The sequence below is a fragment of the Microchirus variegatus genome (genome assembly GCF_963457635.1).
Source record: "Microchirus variegatus genome assembly, chromosome: 4".
Classification (NCBI taxonomy): domain Eukaryota; kingdom Metazoa; phylum Chordata; class Actinopteri; order Pleuronectiformes; family Soleidae; genus Microchirus; species Microchirus variegatus.
In genome coordinates, this window is record NC_139805.1 from 2,821,243 (window position 1) to 2,841,752 (window position 20,510).

General features: G+C 40.6%; 1 protein-coding gene across 1 annotated transcript; it reads left to right on the forward strand.

Annotated features, from left to right (window-relative positions):
• The first annotated feature begins 1,488 nt into the window (after positions 1-1,488).
• On the forward strand, positions 1,489-19,223 carry txnrd3 (thioredoxin reductase 3). Its single transcript, XM_083888439.1, has 16 exons — positions 1,489-1,794; positions 4,278-4,338; positions 6,158-6,267; positions 6,920-7,027; positions 7,579-7,651; positions 7,741-7,860; positions 7,941-8,083; positions 9,108-9,223; positions 9,627-9,852; positions 10,130-10,222; positions 12,752-12,828; positions 13,576-13,732; positions 14,588-14,695; positions 15,675-15,770; positions 15,862-15,996; positions 17,676-19,223. The coding sequence occupies exons 1-16, from the start codon at positions 1,678-1,680 to the stop codon at positions 17,736-17,738; spliced, it is 1,803 nt and encodes a 600-aa protein (XP_083744565.1). The 5' UTR covers positions 1,489-1,677; the 3' UTR covers positions 17,739-19,223.
• The last annotated feature ends 1,287 nt before the right edge of the window (positions 19,224-20,510 follow it).

Sequence of the window (20,510 nt, forward strand, 5' to 3'; positions counted from 1 at the left end):
CCTTATACTTCACTGGATAGTAAAAAAGAAAAAAATATTAAAAAGCAACAACAGGTTTTCAACTAACTGAAAAGATCAAATGTTGTATAAAATCAAGTACCACAGCTGAAAGTTAAAGACAAACATCCTCCCCAGGAATCAGTGGTGAAGTGACCGCAGATCTCAGTGCATCACACGGTCACAGCTCCACAGTCCACACCGTCATCAGTGTCATGATGACATCATCACACGGTCACAGCTCCACAGTCCACACCGTCATCAGTGTCACCATGACATCATCACACGGGCACAGCTCCACAGTCCACACCGTCATCACTGTCACGATGTCATCATCACACGGTCACAGCTCCACAGTCCACACTGTCATCACTGTCACGATGACATCATCACACGGTCACAGCTCCACAGTCCACACCGTCATCAGTGTCACGATGACATCATCACACGGTCACAGCTCCACAGTCCACACCGTCATCGGTGTCACGATGACATCATCACACGGTCACAGCTCCACAGTCCACACCGTCATCAGTGTCACGATGACATCATCACACGGTCACAGCTCCACAGTCCACACCGTCATCAGTGTCACGATGTCCGGGACTGAACACAAGTGCAGCATGTCAGTCTCCTCTCCTCAATGAATCCACACAACAGCTCGTTAATACATCGATAATACGTTTTAAAATAAATGTTAATGAGCGCCGAATAAACAACTAAAACTTGCTTTGTCATAATATTTAAAAAATGTAAACGAAACCCTCTCATTGTCTTCATTTATTCACATTTCTCATAAAGTTTTCATGTCGTACGGTTCACTGACAGCAGCGCCGTTCCCGAGACGCCACATGACCGCGCTTGGCTGTGCTCGTACACAGCTGTGACGTCAGTCTGGGAAATTTGTTGATTTGTCTCGGCTTTTTAAGGCCTTTATGAATGTTTTTTTCAAATATGAAACTCCGTGAATTAAAAATATAGAATATAAAGATTTATAAAAGCCCGTGTCCGTGTCTCGAGGTGTCCTGTGGACACTTTTACAGGCGCTTTTTGGGCCCCGTGGGATTTTTTTGTTGCAGTACCCACAGTGGCCACCACGTAAAGGCAGAGGAGGGCGGTGCTCTATCCAGTTCGGTGAGCTTTTTCATTTTTTATTATTTTATTACATGTTCGTGTAAACGCGTGTTTAACTCTAAAATACTTTGATTTCGATACATATATGTATATTTTTTTTAATCGGGTGAAATTGCCATTTTGTGATTTTACACAGTCGACAACCCTGTGACGTTTTAAGGGTAGGCGCTTTTTGAAACACGACATAGAGCGCGTGGGCGGTGTTCTTCCTGTTCACTTCACAACGATAAGCGGCGTGGTGTGCGGGGTGAAACAGGTCACAAGAACCGAACGCACCCACACTGGAGAGACGTCAGAGTGAGGATAAAAGACGTTTGGCGCGGCTGCGAGACGAAAGTCGTAGAAGTCACACACACACTGGCACACTCGTCACCTTGCCGACTTCACTCTATTATTATTGTCTCTTGGAAAAAGAACCGGGAGATCGGAGGACGTTTTTTTAAATTTTTTCCCTCAATAGTCGGAACGACGAGTTCTTTCTCTTCCGTTCTCTGAGTGTTTTCGTAGCCTTGCCCCTGCGCAGGCAGACCCGGCATCCGTGGAAAAATGCCTCCCGTCGAAAATAACACCGGGAAGAATGAACTGAAAACCAGGATCCAGGAGCTCATTGACTCGAACCAAGTGATGGTTTTCAGCAAAAGCTACTGTCCGTATTGCACGAAGGTGAGCTGTTTGTTTTTTGTAATGGGGAGGAAGAGTGACTCACTTCACGACGCTCAGGAACTTCCGTCTTATTCTGTGAAGTACACACGGGCTTGGTCTAATTACTGGATCGTCCTTGCTACGCTAATGGTCTTATCTTATAACGTCCCAGCTCGTTTGAGAGTTCATGTTGAGTCGCTATTTGGTTTATTTACAGTGTTGTAATGTAACGAACTTAAGTACAACATTCAGGTATCTGTACTTTATTATTATTATTATTATTATTATTATTATTTATTTTTGTTTTAAGGCAAGGCAAGTTTATTTGTATAGCACCATTCTTACACAAGGCAATTCAAAGTGCTTCACAGGCAGGAAATGCATTTGAAATTAAAACACAATCAATTAAAAAATCAAGTAAAGAAATTAAAACCATTGAAACAATTTAAAATCAAGCAGAAATGAGTGTAATATATAAAATCATTTGAAATTTAAGCACAATAAATTCAAAAATCGATTATGAAATTAAAACAATTTAAAACATTAAACAATTTAAGATCAACAATTCAAAACATTTAACAACTTAAAATCATGCAAAACAATGCAATTTAAAATCATTATTTTAAAATTATTAAAATCATTAAAAAGGAAAATTAAAGTGGTTAAAATTGGTAATATTAGAAAGCTGCAGTAAACAATAATGTTTTTAACCCTGATTTAAACCCTGATTTTAAGCAACTTATACTCCACTACATTGTCTCTAGCTATCGTTGTTACTCATTACTACAAATAAAATCAGGAAAAGAAGAGGTGGTAATGATTTATATTTATATAGAGCTTTTCTACTCTCGATGAGCTGCTTTACACTATAGTTTTGCCATTCACACTTCTTTCATACTTATGAACACGCTGCAACATGGGTTTTAGTGTCTTGCTCAAGGACACGTATAGATGAGCAGAGCCAGGAATTGAACCCACAACATTTTAAAATACAACTCACCCTACCACTAGTCACCATTGCACAAAAAAAATATCTACAAATGTGTGCTATGCTTTCTATTTTAGGTGTCTACTTATCCAAAATGTTAAATGAAAGCCTACATTGATACTGTTATCTAGTGTAATGGATGTTTGTTTTTTTTATTTTTATTTTTTTTAAATGATGCATTTATTAAAGAAATCCAACAATAAAACAATGTCTTTTTTAAAAGAACAAATAACCAAAATTAAATAACAATAACATAACAACAACCAAGCATTTGATACACCAAATAAGTTGGCTTCATTATTGATGTAAAGAGAAGGTTTATTGTTGGAAAGTTTTGATTTGAAAATATGTTATATCACGGTAATTATGTAATAAGTAAAGTGATACATTTACATATGACATGCAATAAGGGAAATTTGGTATGAGTCACAGATATAACGCTGCTTAAACATGAGTTAGATAACACTTATCATTCATCATGTTTCAGGCAATTTATTGGCCAAATAGAGCAAATTTGGTCTTCTAGTATCCACTGTTTTTTTTTTTTTTTTGCTGTTAAGTTTAAAACATTCATGTCAAAACCAAATGTCCCATAAATACGATAAGGTGTCAAAATTGTTACCTCCACAGTAACACTGTTTACCCTTATGTCACAAGACAATGCAGAACACAGAAAGTGACATTTTGTCACATACAAAATTATGCAATTTATACTTCAACATGTGTGTATTGCAGGTAATTTACTGGCCAATTTCACAATTATCTTGATTGACAATGTTATGCAAGTGGCATATATATATATTGCTCACAAAATGTACTGGTTTTTGTCCTGTTCTGACAGCCTATATAATCTATAATGATGTCTAAAACTATGAGGCAAACCTGAACTCTTGTCTTATGAAAGCCAAATGGACATATTGGATGAATATTTATATTTATGTCACAAAAAGTCAACAGCGTAATTTTACAGAACCGCTTTTGGAAAAAGTTAAAAACATTTCAGTTTTGGTACAGTACGGTTTGGAATCGTAAAGCCCTTGGGGGGTCAGGCTTTTGGTAAAGACAGACAACAACACAACAGCCAAAAATGAAGGACATCCAGCAGCTGTTTTTCTGCTGTCGAGCTTTGTATGAGAATAGACGCTGGACATGCAAAAAAACCACAAAAAAAAACACTGTCACACTTGATGGAAACACAGTTTTACATACTGTTTCTGAAGCAGAAAAAGTTTGCCCGTATTACAACAGGGATCAATTTAACTGTAACATAATGTTAAGAAACATTTATTGTAGACAAATCCTGAGAGATTTTTTTACTTTTTGCAGTGAAACCCATTGACAATGCAGGATCTATCACGTAATGTTTGGGGGTGGCTTGATGCCAATTTTTTTTTGTCTTATCTTGAGAGTCATACGATACAGTATCAGTCTGAAACTGTGTTTCTTTTTTCTGATCAGTATCTGACTAGTCCTGATACTGAGTATTGTAGTAATGATACTATATTGTGTTTTCCAGGTGAAAGACCTGTTCACAGAGCTGAATGTCGAGTGTAACGTGGTGGAGTTGGACCTCGTAGGTAGGACTTGGATGTCTTGTCATGTTTGCAGAAGGGCTGAATGATTAATCTTATTAAAATCATAAACTGAGACAACACAGGTAGCAAATGGCAAAGGCTGCACTTTTGTGTATTATGAATGAATTACGTTTTTACTGAAAGGTTCTATTATTCTGGTTGTGTTGCTTCATTTAATAGTTTAATAGCATTTTTGGTGATTTTTTTTTTGTTAGTTAAAATACAGTCCCTGACTCAAAAGTGAAGTCAATTTATTTTAGTATATTAAAGCTCACATAGAGTGGTCCTGTTGCACATATATGTTAGTTATGGAGGTCTACTTACATATATTAACTTGTTTTTATGGTCAAAAACCTCCTAGTTGCTGTAAATGAGCCGATAGAAATCTGTCTTTTCTGACGCTGTGCTGAGCCGCGATATTTCAGACATAAATCTCACACCCAGAAGACCGAGTGTGTTATGATTGGCCAGCCAGCGTAGAGCCTTCCCAACTGTCTTGTGATTGGCCAGTACCCGGAAGTGACATATTCGGCACACCCGCTCTCAGAAGGGCAGCTCCCCCCTCTGGAACGGTGGATGCACTGCTCCTCATTATCAAAACATTGTTTTAACAGTGTTTAAAAATAGCTTCTTCACGACTCCCCGCCGCAGTCCCTTTTATGACTTTGACCCGGAGTCAGACCCAGAGTCAGAAGACACTGTCGCTCGTGAAACACCTCCACAACGGACGTTATTCTTCTTCTGCGGTTCAATGTACGCAACCGGATGTGCCCGGACTAGTGCCCGGAGCAGGACGATCTGCTGTTCAGGAGAACCACTGTTTACGTTACTGGACCGGGTTTTTTCAGAGATCTCGCTGAGCCCGAGATTACAATAAAACAGTGTTCTCAGCAGTAGCTGAACTGTTTGTTTTGAACCTTCAGGGCTTCATAAACAAGGTAATGGCCCAGATACACACTAAAAAACAGCGTTAATTGGAACTTACTGTCTAGGTCCGCTTTATATATAATTTGGGAGGGTTTTAGCTGTCAAATGAGCATTTCTTAAACCAGTGGATTAATTAAAGTCAGGATATAAGCTGTTGTTTCTACAAAATGGATAAGTGACAAGACTTTTGTCAGGGACTGTAATGCGATGCATGTTGGAAACAAGTGATGTTTTCATTGTAATATAGTATAAAGTGTTTGAAATAGTATTTTAATGGATATTTTTCAACCCTAGTTTACAGTTAAAGTAACATAGGTATGCTGTATCTCTTTTGCCTGGTTTATAAATGTTCCTTAAATTAACATTTAAAGGAAATCATTTTTGAATTTGAGTCCACACAGACTTCTGCCATCACTTGTGATGATTTAACAGTAATTGCAGGAGGAAATGGGGACGTTTCTTCAGAATTCAAAACCTGCCGAGTCACTTTGCAATTTCCTCTTGGCCCCAGGCCAGATCTACGGTTTGAGTTTGTTGAGTTGAGTTTACCTGACCGTCTCAGCTGTTGAAGGACCCTAGTGTGTAGGGATGTTGGTAAATAAGTGGTAAATGAATTAACCATTTAAAATATAATCTATTGAAAAAAACAAGCAAATGTGATTTTTAGAGATTTCAGTTTCTGTTCAAATCAATACTGACCACGTTAACGGCGGCTGAATGATTTGAGGAAATTATACTGACATACACCTGAGACATCAACACAATATGAACTTTTATAATGTAATGCAAGCATGAGAGTTTCAGATACATGAAACCATCAAAAATAGATATGTTTTGATTCAATAACGATTCAATGTTCAGCCCTAATAACAAAAACATTGATTCTTCTGTCCAGAGGATGGAACCAGCTTCCAGGAGATGCTGCTTGAGATGACTGGACAGAAAACAGTTCCGAGTGTCTTCATCAACAAGACACACGTTGGTGGCTGCGACAACACATTGCAGGTAACGAGCAAATGGGTGGAACTGCTTCCTCAGGACACTAATGGGTTACTCATCAGCAGTGTTGGGTACGGTTACTTTGGAAGGTAATTTATAATGTTGCTGTTAAATAAAAGTAATCCGTTGTGTTAGTGTGTTAACTCCTGGGTTACCAAAAATTAACGTTTGTGACTCCCCCACATGCTGTGGCTTATCTGACCACAGGACACACACACAGCCTCCTTTTAAATGTACCGGGAAAGTCCAGACAATTTGTAATTCAGGAGGCTAAAATTAACAGAAATAGTCCACTTAATGGGGCTTAAAAAAACGTTTAAACCAAAAGGCACAATCACTGGACATGTTTTGTTTATATAGAAAATGTTTTAGATTTTTGAGTTCAGCTCATGGAAAATGGGAGCAAAAACAAAAGTGTTGATCAGTAATGTGCTAGGGCTGTGCAGTTAATTGAAACTTGTGTTTCAATTACATTATGGCACCAAGCCATTACTAAAACAAAACAATTATTAAAATTTCATGTCAAAGCCACTTATTTTACATGCAAGAAATTCCATTTGGTTCACGCCAATGAATAACCGTTTGAAATAATCGTGATTTAAATTTTGAGCCAAATAATCATGATTATTTTCTTTATGGTCTCTTCCGTTTCTGTCAGGCTCATAAAGATGGCCGCCTACAGCAGCTACTGGCTAGTGACGGTGAATCATACGACTATGACCTTATCGTCATCGGAGGAGGCTCCGGAGGCCTGGCATGCTCAAAGGTGACAAGATAAGCTGCGACACGTTCACCGTGGTACCTGTTAAAACCTGCACGACTGTTGATCTGTGATGTTATTTTGTGGGTTTTGTGTGAGGTTGTAATGAGTAACTCGTAGGGGTTACCAAATTTACTGATTTTAAAAGAAAAACCACCACAACAACAATGAAAACCTTGGAGAATTTGCAGCGATGCTGAACACGCCACTGCCCCACCACCGTCAAAATGTTACATCCAGACGCTGTATAATTATGTGTTTATGCAAATTAATTAATTTGCCTTGAGTGTCTTAAAAGGCGCCCTTCAAATATAATGCATTATTATTATTATTATCATTAATGAGACAGCGTTTTACCAGATCTCCAAAGATCCAGCGAGATGAGGTCGCTACAGAAAATAAACAAAACGCAACTTAATTTTTTTTATAATTTGTTAAATATTTGAAATGAATCATCAATAACACATTAGTGACAACAGTTGTTCGATTCAGTGTTTGTATTTGGTGACAGAGATATTTGTGAATTGTTGCAGTAACACTGGTTCTGTTGAAAACAGGAAGCCGCCCTGTTGGGGAAGAAGGTGATGGTGCTGGACTTTGTCGTGCCCACACCCAAAGGGACTACCTGGGGTAAGGTGCTTCCACTTTGGGGATAAATGAACATAGAGTTGAAAGCAGCATTTGTTTGCTGACGGTTTTCTTGCGGTGGTACTGAACAGGCCTTGGTGGTACTTGTGTGAATGTGGGCTGCATTCCCAAGAAGCTGATGCACCAGACGGCTCTGTTGGGCACAGCCATGCAGGACGCGCGCAAGTACGGCTGGGACTTTCATGAGACAGGTGAGATCGTGGGTGGAATGCTGACTCTGCAGAGCTATCGTTCTCAGTAGTCACGTGTACATGTGTGTGTGTGTTCTCAGTGAAACACAACTGGGAGACGATGAGGACGGCGGTGAACGACCACATCGGCTCATTGAACTGGGGCTATAGGTTGTCGCTGAGAGACAAGAATGTCAACTATGTCAATGCCTACGCAGAGTTCATTGAACCACACAAAATCAAGGTAAGTGAGTAGTTTTTCAACGAGAACCACACCTTGTCTGTGTGGTTCAACACTGAAAGTGTGTAGCATTTACAACAATTTATTTGGCAGAAATTGAACATAATGTTTAAGAAAAAAAATTCATGGGCTTCCAGTTGAGCCCGCAGATGGTGTAGGCGTGTTAAGCGAGTGCTCCTGTGAACCCTCCAGTTTCCACACCAAAACAAGTCCTATTTCCCTTTAAGTTAAGATGAGATAAGATAAGATTCCCTTATTGGTACCGCAGTGGGGAAATTTCCAATTTCTGCATTTTAACCCATCCTAATTAGTGAACACACACAGCACACAGTGAGGTGAAGTACATGCTAACCCAGAGCAGTGAGCTGCCTGCATTCAGCGGCGCTCGGGGAGCAGTGAGGGGGACAGGTGCCTTTGCTCATTGCTCAAGGGCACTTCAGCTGCGTACAGGTCGGGGTTTGAACCGGCTACCCTCCGGTCTCAAGCTTGAAGCCCTAACCACTAGGCCACTATTGTTCTCTCTCTGCCATCTCTGAAATGTCTTTGAGAGACGGACAGTCGGGGGGGAAAAGAAGATGCTAACGCTTGCTTAACACAACACTAACTCATTGATGCCCTTCAATGATTGTCTTCTGGATAACGGTCAGATCAGCAGTCTTCCCCATGATTGTGTAGCGTAGTCTTGTGAATCAAACTGAGAGACCATTTTGAAGGCTCAGGAAACCTTTGCAGGTGTTTCGAGTTGATTAGCTGAATGGAATGTGACACTATAAAGTTACAATAGTGAACTTTTCACCATATTCAAATTTTTTGAGATACTGAATTTTGGGTTCTTGCTAAATGTGAGCCAAAATCATCACAAGAACCAAAGACTATTGAATGTATATAACTCGCAAGTTTCACTGTTTGAGTTGAATTACTGAAATAAATGAATGTTTCCATGATATTCAAATTTATTGAGATGCACATGTATATTGAATAAGGTTGGTTAAGTGTTTTCATTCATGTTTTTTTTTTTTTTTGACAGGCGACAAACAAACGAGGGAAGGAGACATTTTACACCGGAGCTAAATTTGTCTTGGCTACTGGCGAGAGACCACGCTATCTGGGCGTTCCTGGAGACAAGGAGTACTGCATCACCAGGTGATATGCCTCAGGGTAGCTATTCATGTCCCAGCTGTTTAAATGTTATGCAAGATTCTCCTCAGGTGTTTCATTTGGTGTTGCTGTTTCAGCAACCTACAAATGGTCTCATGCTGCTCACTTAGTCCCACGAAGCAGGTGGTAGTATGACGTATTGTACAAACCCAGCCTGGGTATAACTTGACAATATTATTTTATTTCTGCTCCACATTGGATGGTGGTGTTGAGAGTTTTTTCAAGGAATATCTAATCTGGTCATCATAAAATGTCTATTTTAGTCCATGAAATGCCAGTTTTCCCAAGGACCCTCGGGTAGCATGAGGGCTAATATAAGGCTACTGACTGCTATGCTAATAAATAATAAAATCTCTCTCCATTTCATGTCTGCATCTTATTCCACTAGTGACGACCTTTTCTCGTTGCCTTACTGTCCGGGAAAGACCCTGGTGATCGGGGCGTCGTACGTGGCTTTGGAGTGTGGTGGCTTCCTCGCTGGCTTGGGTCTTGATGTCACCGTAATGGTCCGATCCATTCTGTTGAGGGGCTTTGACCAAGAAATGGCCAACCGTGCCGGAGAGCAAATGGAGGAACACGGTGTCAAGTTCCTCCGGCGATTCGTCCCTGTCAAAGTGAGTCTTCACAAGTGAGACTGAAGCACAGCCTCCTAATGGGAATGATGTCCATTAAAATAAATGTGTGTTTCAGTATGGCTACTCTATGTGTAGTGGAAATTTAAAACTGTGTGATTACTGTAATTAGGCAGATATGTATTCAAAATAGTGACGGGTCTTGTAACTAAATGTGTTGCTTCACAAATGTTATCATACAACTCATCTTATCAGTTAAACATACCGTCAAATATTTTTGTTCCCTCCCTTCTGACTCTCTTGTGTCTGTATGTGTCAGATAGAGGAGCTGGAAGCAGGTACTCCTGGGAAGCTGAAGGTGACGGCTAAGTCCACAGAAACTGATGAGATCATCGAGGGAGAATACAACACCGTATGTACTCCTCATTCTTCTCTTCATGCCCACGCTTCACTGTTGACAAATTGTTTGACGGTTCTCTCTCTTAATCCTAAATAAATGAGGTGTGACAACAACAGTAAAGGCCACATTATACTTCTCCGACTACGTAATGCGTTATCCTGTCTGCGTCACCACGTAGACCACTCGAGCATTTATACTTCTGCGTCGTGGTGACGGATAGGCGCTGCAATTTCCCGCCCGATCAGTAGGGGTCGCTGCGCAAGGTTGTTGTGCTTCTGGCTACAGTGAGCAATGGCGTCCGAGGGAGAAAGACTGTTGTTGTCGAAACAGTGGCCGTTTCTCACTTTTCTGTGTCCTGGAACGCAGTTTTAAGATCATTTGAGGCGAGAAATTGGCCATTTAGAGTCTAAACATGTGCTGTGTGTGTTAAGATATGACGTATTTATAGTTCGGCAGCGACGAAGTCGGCGGTGTTTAGCTCCGCCTTCTGTGGACGCTCGGTGCTCACTGTGAGCCGGCACAGAGCAGCTTCGCTCGGCCTGTCCTGAGGACCAATCGCAGCTCTTGCCGTCTCCGTTGTCCCTTGACGGAGTGACGGGCACTTAAAAAATATTCCGTGCACCCCGAGACGACGCAGAGGCTCTACAACAGGTTCTGCGTCGACGCAGAGGACTCTGCGTAGGCCACGCAGAGGACTCTGCGTAGGCCACGCAGAGCACTTTACGCAGGAGTATAAATTGGGCTTAAGTTGTGTGATGTACTGATGAACTATCAGTGCTGACTGAGGTCTGCCCCCTGCAATACATAACAAGGCAATCAGAGAGGGCAGACTTCTGGCTGCCTCTGTTCGTCATTAGAATTTGGAATGTGAATGTGTGAGGCGACTTAAAGCTGGTCCCGTATGTTAGCAAGCTGTCAATAAGTTGAACTCGTGCAACATGTGTATGTAATGCTCAAGCATGTCTTGAATAAACCTGGCGTAATAGACGTTTATTACAGCAGATATAAATAACTATATATAGATATAAATGAAATAGTAGGACAAACACAGGATTTACCGGTAACATTAATTAACGTTCCACTCCAGTATTAACCTCTTCTTCACGGTTGCCCCCGGGGCCAGGGCAGCGTCAGACGCAGCGACAAAGGCGTCATAAAACCATATCTAACTTTAACAGACACAGACATGCTGCATACCCACAGAAAGGTCAGAAACTCAGCTAAAAGCTCATATAAACCATTCTTATGTTCACGAAACACAGTTAAAACACAGATGGATCAAACGGCAGGAAAAAAAAACGCCACCGGAGAGTCAGCGTGATTATGTAAACAAAAAAAACACGTCAGCGGAGAATCTACAGATTCCAGCGGTACCATTTTTTATCACTCTACGACCAAGATTCACGGATCCAGCCCCAAAATAAGAGCAAAAAAACAACTGACTTTCAAGAAATACAAGCAGAAATGTTGTCTTACCTTTGCTGTTTATCAAAATAAGTTATTTCCACCAGAACAAAACCGCTTCTTATGAAGAACTACACTTTCCAGCATGCTTTGGGAACAAATCCCGGTCTGATTGATCATTACAGAGCGACATTAGAGAAGGGCGAATGTCCGCATAAATGCGTCATATGCATTTGACTCGCTAATGAAGTGATTCACACGCATTTGGAGACCGGGGTCTGATTCTACCGGTTTAGAGGTTTAAAACGAGCTGTCGATCACCCTAATAGACCAAGGTAAGCCAGAGCTATGGCGCTGCGTAACTGAAGACGCTGCAGAGCAACAGAGTTGTTATTACGCACCGCACAGGAAGCATTCATTTACAGCGAGTTATCATACTTTTTTTTTTCTTTTCAAAACAAGTTCTTTTTAGACCTGTAGTGACATATAAATAAAATTAAATGGGTTTTTAATAATTTGGTACCTAAGAAATCTCAAATGGCACAGATGGTGCCAAAAGAGAGAACGCCCAGACATCTCTTTACTAAAACCTCTGTAATTTCACTCTGCTTCATTTCAGCAGCATCAGACTTTGCACAGCTCATGTCCACGTGTTGTTACATGACCTCCATGTGTTTTTACGCTCTTACTGCATATTTTAGAGGTGATATTTGCTTTAAAATGCAATATTTTTTTTAGGCGAGAGAAAAAAATTCTTCAGTTATGCTGTGTTCCATGTATGTTTACTCTGACACAGTGGCATCTACAGTGAAACGTACACCTCTGGTGGAATCTCACAAGTGTTATCTGTATTTTGATACCAAGATAATCCACATAGAGCTTGTAACTGCAGAGGTTTACTCTATTTAGTTTGGGCATGTCATTTTCGAGCAGGGACTCCAAAAAGAGGGTCAGAGAAGAAGTGGTTAACAGAGCTGTGTTATTGTTCAAGAATAAGGGTAAAAAAAAAAAGAAAAAATGGAAAAAACTATCCTCTACTTGTTATAGAATTGCTAAAAACCCCAAATCTAATGGTCTATCTTTAGTTGACTTTCCCTTTTTTTTCCTAATAAAAAGCTATTTTGCTTTGCTCCTCAGGTGTTGATAGCTGTGGGTCGTGATGCGTGCACTGACAAGCTTGGTCTGGACAAGACGATGGTCACGGTCAACCCTAAGTAAGTGTGCTTTGTTTCTGTACAGTCTTCCTTGTTGCTCATCGTGGCCTGTCCCTTTAAGACTCATGGTTGAGTCACAGTGATTCAGCAGTTATTGCCGCCCTGTAGATCTCTGCAGGGGAGGCGTGTTGGAGCACTGTGGGAATTGAGCAAGCTTTGGTACAGCTGTCTGTTAGTAATGGGGGAAACACCCGTGTATTGTCTCTGCAGGTTTTCAGTTTGGAAGAATATCATAACTCAAGTAGTGTATAAATTATCGATATTAACACTGAAGTAATGTTATGGACTACTGCAGTTCCCCCCCCCCCCCTAGTATTGCAGGTGTTGTCTGTGTATTCTTGTCTTTAAGAACTTTAAGAACTAAGGACTTTCCACTCATCAGAGTGGAAAATTAAATGAGGGACTGGTTCATACTGAGGCCAGCGGGACGGCATGAGTTCACCTTAAGAGTGCAGCGAGTCATATGACCCTAGGAGTAGAATGCTAACTTCTCTCTCACGCTCACCCTCCCCCTCTCCATGCCCAACACAACCTTAGACCCAGTTAATTTGAAAATTTGAACTCTATCTTGCCATGAACCGAAGGTTTATTGTTGCTGCTGGAAAACTACCCCCCCCCCCCTCCCCTCCAGAAAACAACCCAAGTACCTTTCTATTGCCCGAGTGCTCTTAACCTCCTAAATGATTGAACTGATTTTGAATTGACTATGCTTTATTCTTCCACTAAATTCTCCATATATACCTTCAGGAATGGCAAGATTCCAGTGAACGACGAAGAGCAGACCAATGTGCCTCACATCTACGCCATTGGAGACATACTGGAGGGCAAGTGGGAGCTGACGCCCGTTGCCATCCAGGCTGGCAAACTGTTGGCACGACGCCTCTATGCAGGATCAAGCCTCAAGGTACACCTGCATTAAAGCAGTTTCTTATTCTTACACCAAAACAGACTGGCCTTCTGTCTGAACTTAATGTGGTCTGAAACATCACACGTAAGATATCTATTTTTTTTGTGTGAAAAATAATATTTTTTGTAAGATCATCAAAAAGAATTGCAAGCACTGTGTTGGTGAGTTAGACAGGATCTTTTTTTTGAAGTCACAAATCTTAACATTTATCTCAATTCATGATTATCATAATAGAAATTCATCAATTATTATAAGTGCTTGTTATCACAATGGTCAATAATACAGTCCTGTATTTGTGTCTCGACGGTAATGCTTTGAGAACACAGTAGACTGGTGGAGATGTAATGTCTGTTGCATCAGTTCCACTGTAGCCTGCTATTGTAACCTTTTCCAGACTCTGGATAGATTTTTATATATATACATATAGTGTTTCAGAAACATTTTCGAGTTAAAGTTTGCTGACAAAAAATATCCCTGATCGATGTTTGAATGACGGTTGCCATTTGCCATTTACCATGCACCCCAAAAAAAAAAAAAAGTATTGCAATCACATTTCCAGCCTGCTTGAAATGGTTATACAATACCAGTTCTCCCAAGTACAGAAATGCAATGTAGGACTGCAACACTCCCATTCACAAGATGGCACGTTTTGTAGTCATATAGTGACTGTGCAGTGATCATATAACTGTGTGTCAACCGTTGACCCTAACCCATGACAAGTCGTATTGTGTGAAATTGGCTTTAGGGACCCAGACAACATCACTGACCGATCCTCCGCAGCAGATTTCACTGCTGTAAAAAGGATTTATTCCCCCAACTACACGTAATGATTAATTGTCCATGTTTTTTTAGTGTGACTACATCAATGTGCCCACAACTGTTTTCACTCCACTGGAGTATGGTGCCTGTGGTCTGTCAGAGGAGAAAGCTACGGAGCTCTATGGACAGGAAAACCTTGAGGTAACGCGCGTACACGGTCCGACGCAGCCATCGTATAATTTATATTGTAAAGTAAAGTTATGATTTTGTTAGTAGGTTTTGCATACAACAGAAAGTATGTTAACGTAGCAAATGGAAATGGTAAACATGATTGCCCATTTACGCCGACATCACCCAGGAATTTCTGTGGCAGGAATGACGACGGAGTTGGATTCACTTTCCCACAAATTCAGACGCCACACAAAGGAAAAACAAAGTGTTGGGCTGTTCATAGCCAAAGATTCAAGGAGTTATCATCTATAGCTATAGTAAAGACGGAAATGTACAGTGAATTGCGAAAAATGTATCCATACTAGAGCTGCAACTAACGATGAATCTGTCGATTATTTTCTCGATTAATCGATGAATCGTTTGGTCCATAAAATGTCAGAAAATGTCAAAAAACGTTGATCATTGTTTGTCAAACCGGGAAATTACGATGTTCTTGAACGTCTTATTTTGTCCACAAACCAAAATTATTTTTAATGATTTCTTTATGTGGAGCAAAGAAACCAAGAAAATATTCACATATAAGAAGCTAAAACAATCAGATATCTTGTTTTGATCATGAAAAAAGATTCAAATCGATTATCAAAATAGTTGCCGATTAATTTAATAATCGATTAATAATCGATTCATCGATTAATCGTTTCAGCTCTAATCCATACCGACTATGATGACTTTTTTATTTGCATGTAATGCCACTACTGGCTGAATTTATTTAGCTCTTGTTGTGAAAACTGGTGGAAGTTTTCCTTGTCACCATGGCTGAATAGAACATTTCGTATTTGTACAAAACAAAATACTGACCATTCCAAATGTTTTTCTTCTCCTTAATGTGCAAAAAATAAAAAAGTGACCTATAAACCGTGACCCAAAACAGAAATACAAGCCGAACAGTGGGCTTGTTGAACTGTTGCACCTCTAATGTAAAAGCTGACTGTTTCTACTCTTTGTTCAGGTGTTCCACACTCTGTTCTGGCCTCTGGAGTTCACTGTGCCCAACAGGGACAACAACAAATGCTATGGCAAGATCATCTGCAACAAACTTGACAATGTGAGATCAGTACCGACACGTCTGTAACAACTGCACTCGTAACATTCAATGAATGTGTCGCATGAACAGTAATGATTTTGTTTTTTTGTAGGATCGAGTCGTTGGGTTTCACTACTTGGGTCCCAATGCAGGAGAGGTGACGCAGGGCTTCGGTGTAGCCATGAAATGCCGAGTCACCAAAGAACAGCTGGACGGCACCATCGGCATCCACCCGACCTGTGCTGAGGTAAGAATTGGAGTGCAGAGTGGGCAACGTTTATCCGTCCGCTAGAGTATTGACCAAATGCCAAGCTGTTTCTGAACAGATTTTATTCATTTGCCAACTCGTATCAAGTACGAGTATAGGCCCGTCACGATAACACATTTTGCTCGACGATGAATTGTCCCAGAAATTATTGCGATAAACGATAATATTGTCGTTCTGAGGCCGTTTTCATCTAATGCAGTGATTATGGCATAATGATGCAGGTACACCCAGGGTTCCTACGCAGCATGGAAAAGTATGGAATTTAATTTGAGTCATTTCCAGGTCTGGATAAGTATGGAAAAATGTTTGTGTTGTTTCCAGACACTTTCTAAAATTAAATATATTAATATATATATATATATATACAAATCAAAACAAGTTGCTAACACAACATAGCCGACCTGCAGATGATATGAAACTAATCAAGTTGGCCGTAGAATGGTGTCGCGTTACCATGGTTACTGTTACTGACTGCGATTTTCATTTATTATTTCCATAAATGAGTGAAGGATTTTAAAACCATTTATTTACATAATAAGCATCTAACAATTGGTATTCAGATGTCTAATATTGACTGAAAAATCCTCAGAGAAGTCTGGAAATTTGTGTCTGGAAAAGTATGGAATTTTTAAATGGAAAATGTGTAGGAACTCGAAGAACAATAATGTTTTATTTATATAGAATATTTAACACTGGAACTGGAAGACATTTTAAATATCCACAATAAATGAGCAAAACGACCAAAAACGATAAATAAAATGCACTCTGTCTCTTAAAGGTCACATAGAGTGGTCCTGTTGCACATATATGTGAGATATGGAGGTCTACTTACATATATTAACTTGTTTTTATGGTCAAAATCCTCCTAGTTGATGTAAACAAGCCGATTGAAATCTGTCCTTTTCGAAGCGCTTGTCAGTCGCGCTATTTCAGCCATAAATCTCGCCCGAGAAGACAGAGTTTGTTGTGATTGGCCAGCCAGCGTAGAGCCTTCCCACCTGTGTTGTGATTGGCCAGGTATCTGGAAGTGACGTAATCTATCACGTCAGTTCTCAGAAGCGCAGCGCCCCCCTCTGGAGCGGTGGATGCACTGCTACTCATTATCAAAACATTGTTTTAACAGTGTTTAAAAATAGCTTCTTCACGACTCCCCGCCACAGTCCCTTTATGACTTTAAACCAGAGTCAGACCCAGAGTCAGAAGACACTGTTGCTCGTGTAACACCTCCACAACGGACGTTATTCTTCTTCTATGGTTCAATGTACGCAACCGGATGTGCCCGGACTAGTGCCCGGAGCAGGACGATCTGTTGTTCAGGAGAACCGCTGTTTACGTAACTATTAAGGGATTTACAGTGATCTTGTTGAGCCCCGAGATTACAATAAAACACAATGTTCTCAGCAATGGCTGAACTGTTTTTTTCGAACCGTCAGGGCTTCATAAACAAGGTAATGACGCAGATACACACCAAAAAACCAGCGTTAATTGGAACTTCCGGTCTAGTTCCGCTTTAAATGAAACCAGTTTTAGAAAAAAAAATTTGGAGATAGTTATTTCCAGTAAGTCCAAATAAAAACGGTACTTGTGTGTTTCTGAAAGTTGCAGAAGGTTATGACAAAGCTTGCTCTGCCTAACTCGTGTGTCCTCATCCTTTCCAGATCTTCACCACTTTGGAAGTGACCAAGAGATCTGGTGAAAGCATCACCCAGGCGGGCTGCTGAGGTTAAACCCTGCTAGTTTAGCAGGCTGCTCTCGTATCAAACTCCGCTCCAGATGCTCACTTTACTCAGGACGAACCCAACACAACACAGCGAGTGTCTGAAGCAGTGATCAGGAGCAATGCAGAGCACAGACTGTGGAAGTCTGCAGCTCGGGCTCTGTAAGTCTGATATGAGAGCAGCCCGCTGAACAGTGGGGTTACTTTGCTGTTTTCACTGGCCACCAGTGATGTTCTCAGAGGAGCTCCAACACCGGTCTCTGTGTGTTTGGGCTGTTAGTGACGTCCTGGCCCGTAACCGCTAACGATGAGGTGGGCAAGGATCGATGTCCCTCTGCAGCAGCAGCACCTGATGGCCAAGCCCCCCCCTCCCCCACCCTATTTGTCCTACACCCAAATGTAAAATACTTGGGCTTAAATTGACTTGAATAAGACGCACGTAAATGAACACACACGGAGGGTTTGAATGGATGCTGGGCTCCAGTACAGAATGTTATTGTAACCCCCATTATTTAATCAGATGTGTGTATATAGATTAAATGTAGGGATGTATCTACTGATATGGGATATCAGTCTGATGGTCTTGGATCCCAAACGTAAAGTTTTAACAGTTAAGCAGATATTCAGCTCACTCTTATTCTGGTCACATGGTGGCACATGTCTCTTTACAGCGTGTCCGCTCGGCCTCAACACTCAATCATTCGTTTGTTCTATAACTTCAGGGGATTTTTGCCAACCCAGCTGACAAAGACCCATTAGGTCTGAACAATGTATCTCAAATATCTAATTGTGATTTTTCTGACCTATTATTATAATTTGATTTTGCTTTAAGTCAATCTAGAGTTCAATATTTATGGTATTATAGATCTAAAACAAGATGGCGCCTTATCACGTCAAACTATTAACAGCCGTTCACGAATGCAAGAATGAGAACTTATGTATTGTTTAAAAAATGTGACCATTATATGACATCTTACGTAATTTGCTAATTGCAGTTCTGATTTAAAAAAAAAAAAAAAAAAAAAAAAGTTTTCATATCAGATCCAGTGATTTTTGACCAGTACCAGGCAGATACCACTATTTAATATCGGATCCACTCATCCCTAATTATGTGATCTTGTCTCAGTATAAAGGTTAGGTGTCTGTCAATTTCCAAGTCGTAGAGACCATATATTTTTTTTGATTTAAAAATGAATAGATATGCACAGAGGTGAGGAGCCAGCACATGTACACCACCTCAAACCCTCTGCTGTGCTGTATCACAGACCAACTTCCATCTGGAAGTTAAACCAAAATTATACTGAATACTGTTGTTTGAACAGGAACATTAGCCTTAATTTAAAATCTTGTTTGTTGAATCTTGCTGTCTGCATTATCTGTATGTTAATGATATAGTCAGTCTTGTAGAGGACAGTATTCTGACTGCTCATCTGTATAAACAACTTTTGTTGTTTTGTTGGTGTTGGTGTTGAGCCCCTGGATCTCACGTGCCTCTCAAGATTTAATAAAGGAAAAGTTCACCTCACTTCTCAGGCTTTTTTAAATTGTTGAGAACTATCACACATGCACCCAAAGCTATAAATGCAATACTGACCCCACAGTTCTCCATGTGTGCCTATAGGGTTAGTTAATGCTTTATTGCGAGTTGAATTTTTAGGAAGTTTCATTCCACATGTGGATGGAAAAGTTGCGTCTTTGTGATGCGTGCAAAGTTTTCCTGTGCTTTTCAACATGTACAGCACAGTGCAACTCATTTCCATCATTTAGTTAAAGCTTTATCCTCCACAGGATAAAGTGTGACGATGTGCCAAATAATCTCAGCTGATATAGCGCGATAAGATGGCGTACACCCTGGACAGTTCACCGTCACAGGGCCACACACATAGAGAGACAAACGACCATTCACTCTCTCACACCTACGGTCAATTTAGTGTGACCAATTTACCATGGAGAAAACCCATGCTCACACCGGGAGAACATGCAAACTTCTTCTTGCTGTAAAGGCAAGAGCACTAACCACTACACCAATCATGTGCCGTATCTATTATGTGAAATTAAATATGTAAACAAACTGTAAAGTCACAACTGCATTGTAAAGAAGTTACATCTTGAATCACAATTCACATATTTTAAAGGGACACTATGTAGTATTTATGGGTTTATATAACCCAAAATCCACTTTTTTATACATATTATGTGCTCCTGCATTGTCTAGTCGCTGTATAATAGTTTTTGTTTCATTTTCGTAGTGTTTCAAAAAGTCATGTAAAATAACATGGTCGCGGGCCGCGGTTGCATAACCACTGTTAGCAGCGAGACGCCATGTTTCTACGGGAGCCTGTAAGGACAAACGCGAGAGAACAAATCAAGCGTCTCTTTACTTGTAGCTGAAGTCCCGCCTCCTCTCTCTCCGCTTCGTCTGCTACGGCCGCGGTAGCTCCGCCCTCTCCCTCGCCTCACGAACCTCATCTGCTGACACGGAGAAAGACGACGAGGACGACATTTGACCGGCTGAGGACACCGTAGCGCTCAGGGAAGGGAGGGGGTGAGCAGAGGAGCAGTTCTTTGTTGTAAATTTCAGCCTCTCCTCTAGATGGCACTATAAACTACTTATTTCCCCTTTAATGCTTTATTGCGAGTTGAATTTTTAGGAAGTTTCACGCCACATGTGGATGGAAAAGTTACGTCTTTATGATTGTTCTGCTCTGAAATGTGGAAAATAAATAGTGATAAAATAGTAAGAGAGAGCATCAGGAAATCCTTAAATAATGAATTT

Bases quoted from the DNA above. Each gene is read 5' to 3' on its own strand.
- txnrd3 (XM_083888439.1), top strand. From the start codon at position 1,678: ATGCCTCCCGTCGAAAATAACACCGGGAAGAATGAACTGAAAACCAGG. The intron at 1,795-4,277 runs GTGAGCTGTTTG...TGTGTTTTCCAG, and splicing joins ACTGTCCGTATTGCACGAAG to GTGAAAGACCTGTTCACAGA. The intron at 4,339-6,157 runs GTAGGACTTGGA...TCTTCTGTCCAG, and splicing joins GGTGGAGTTGGACCTCGTAG to AGGATGGAACCAGCTTCCAG.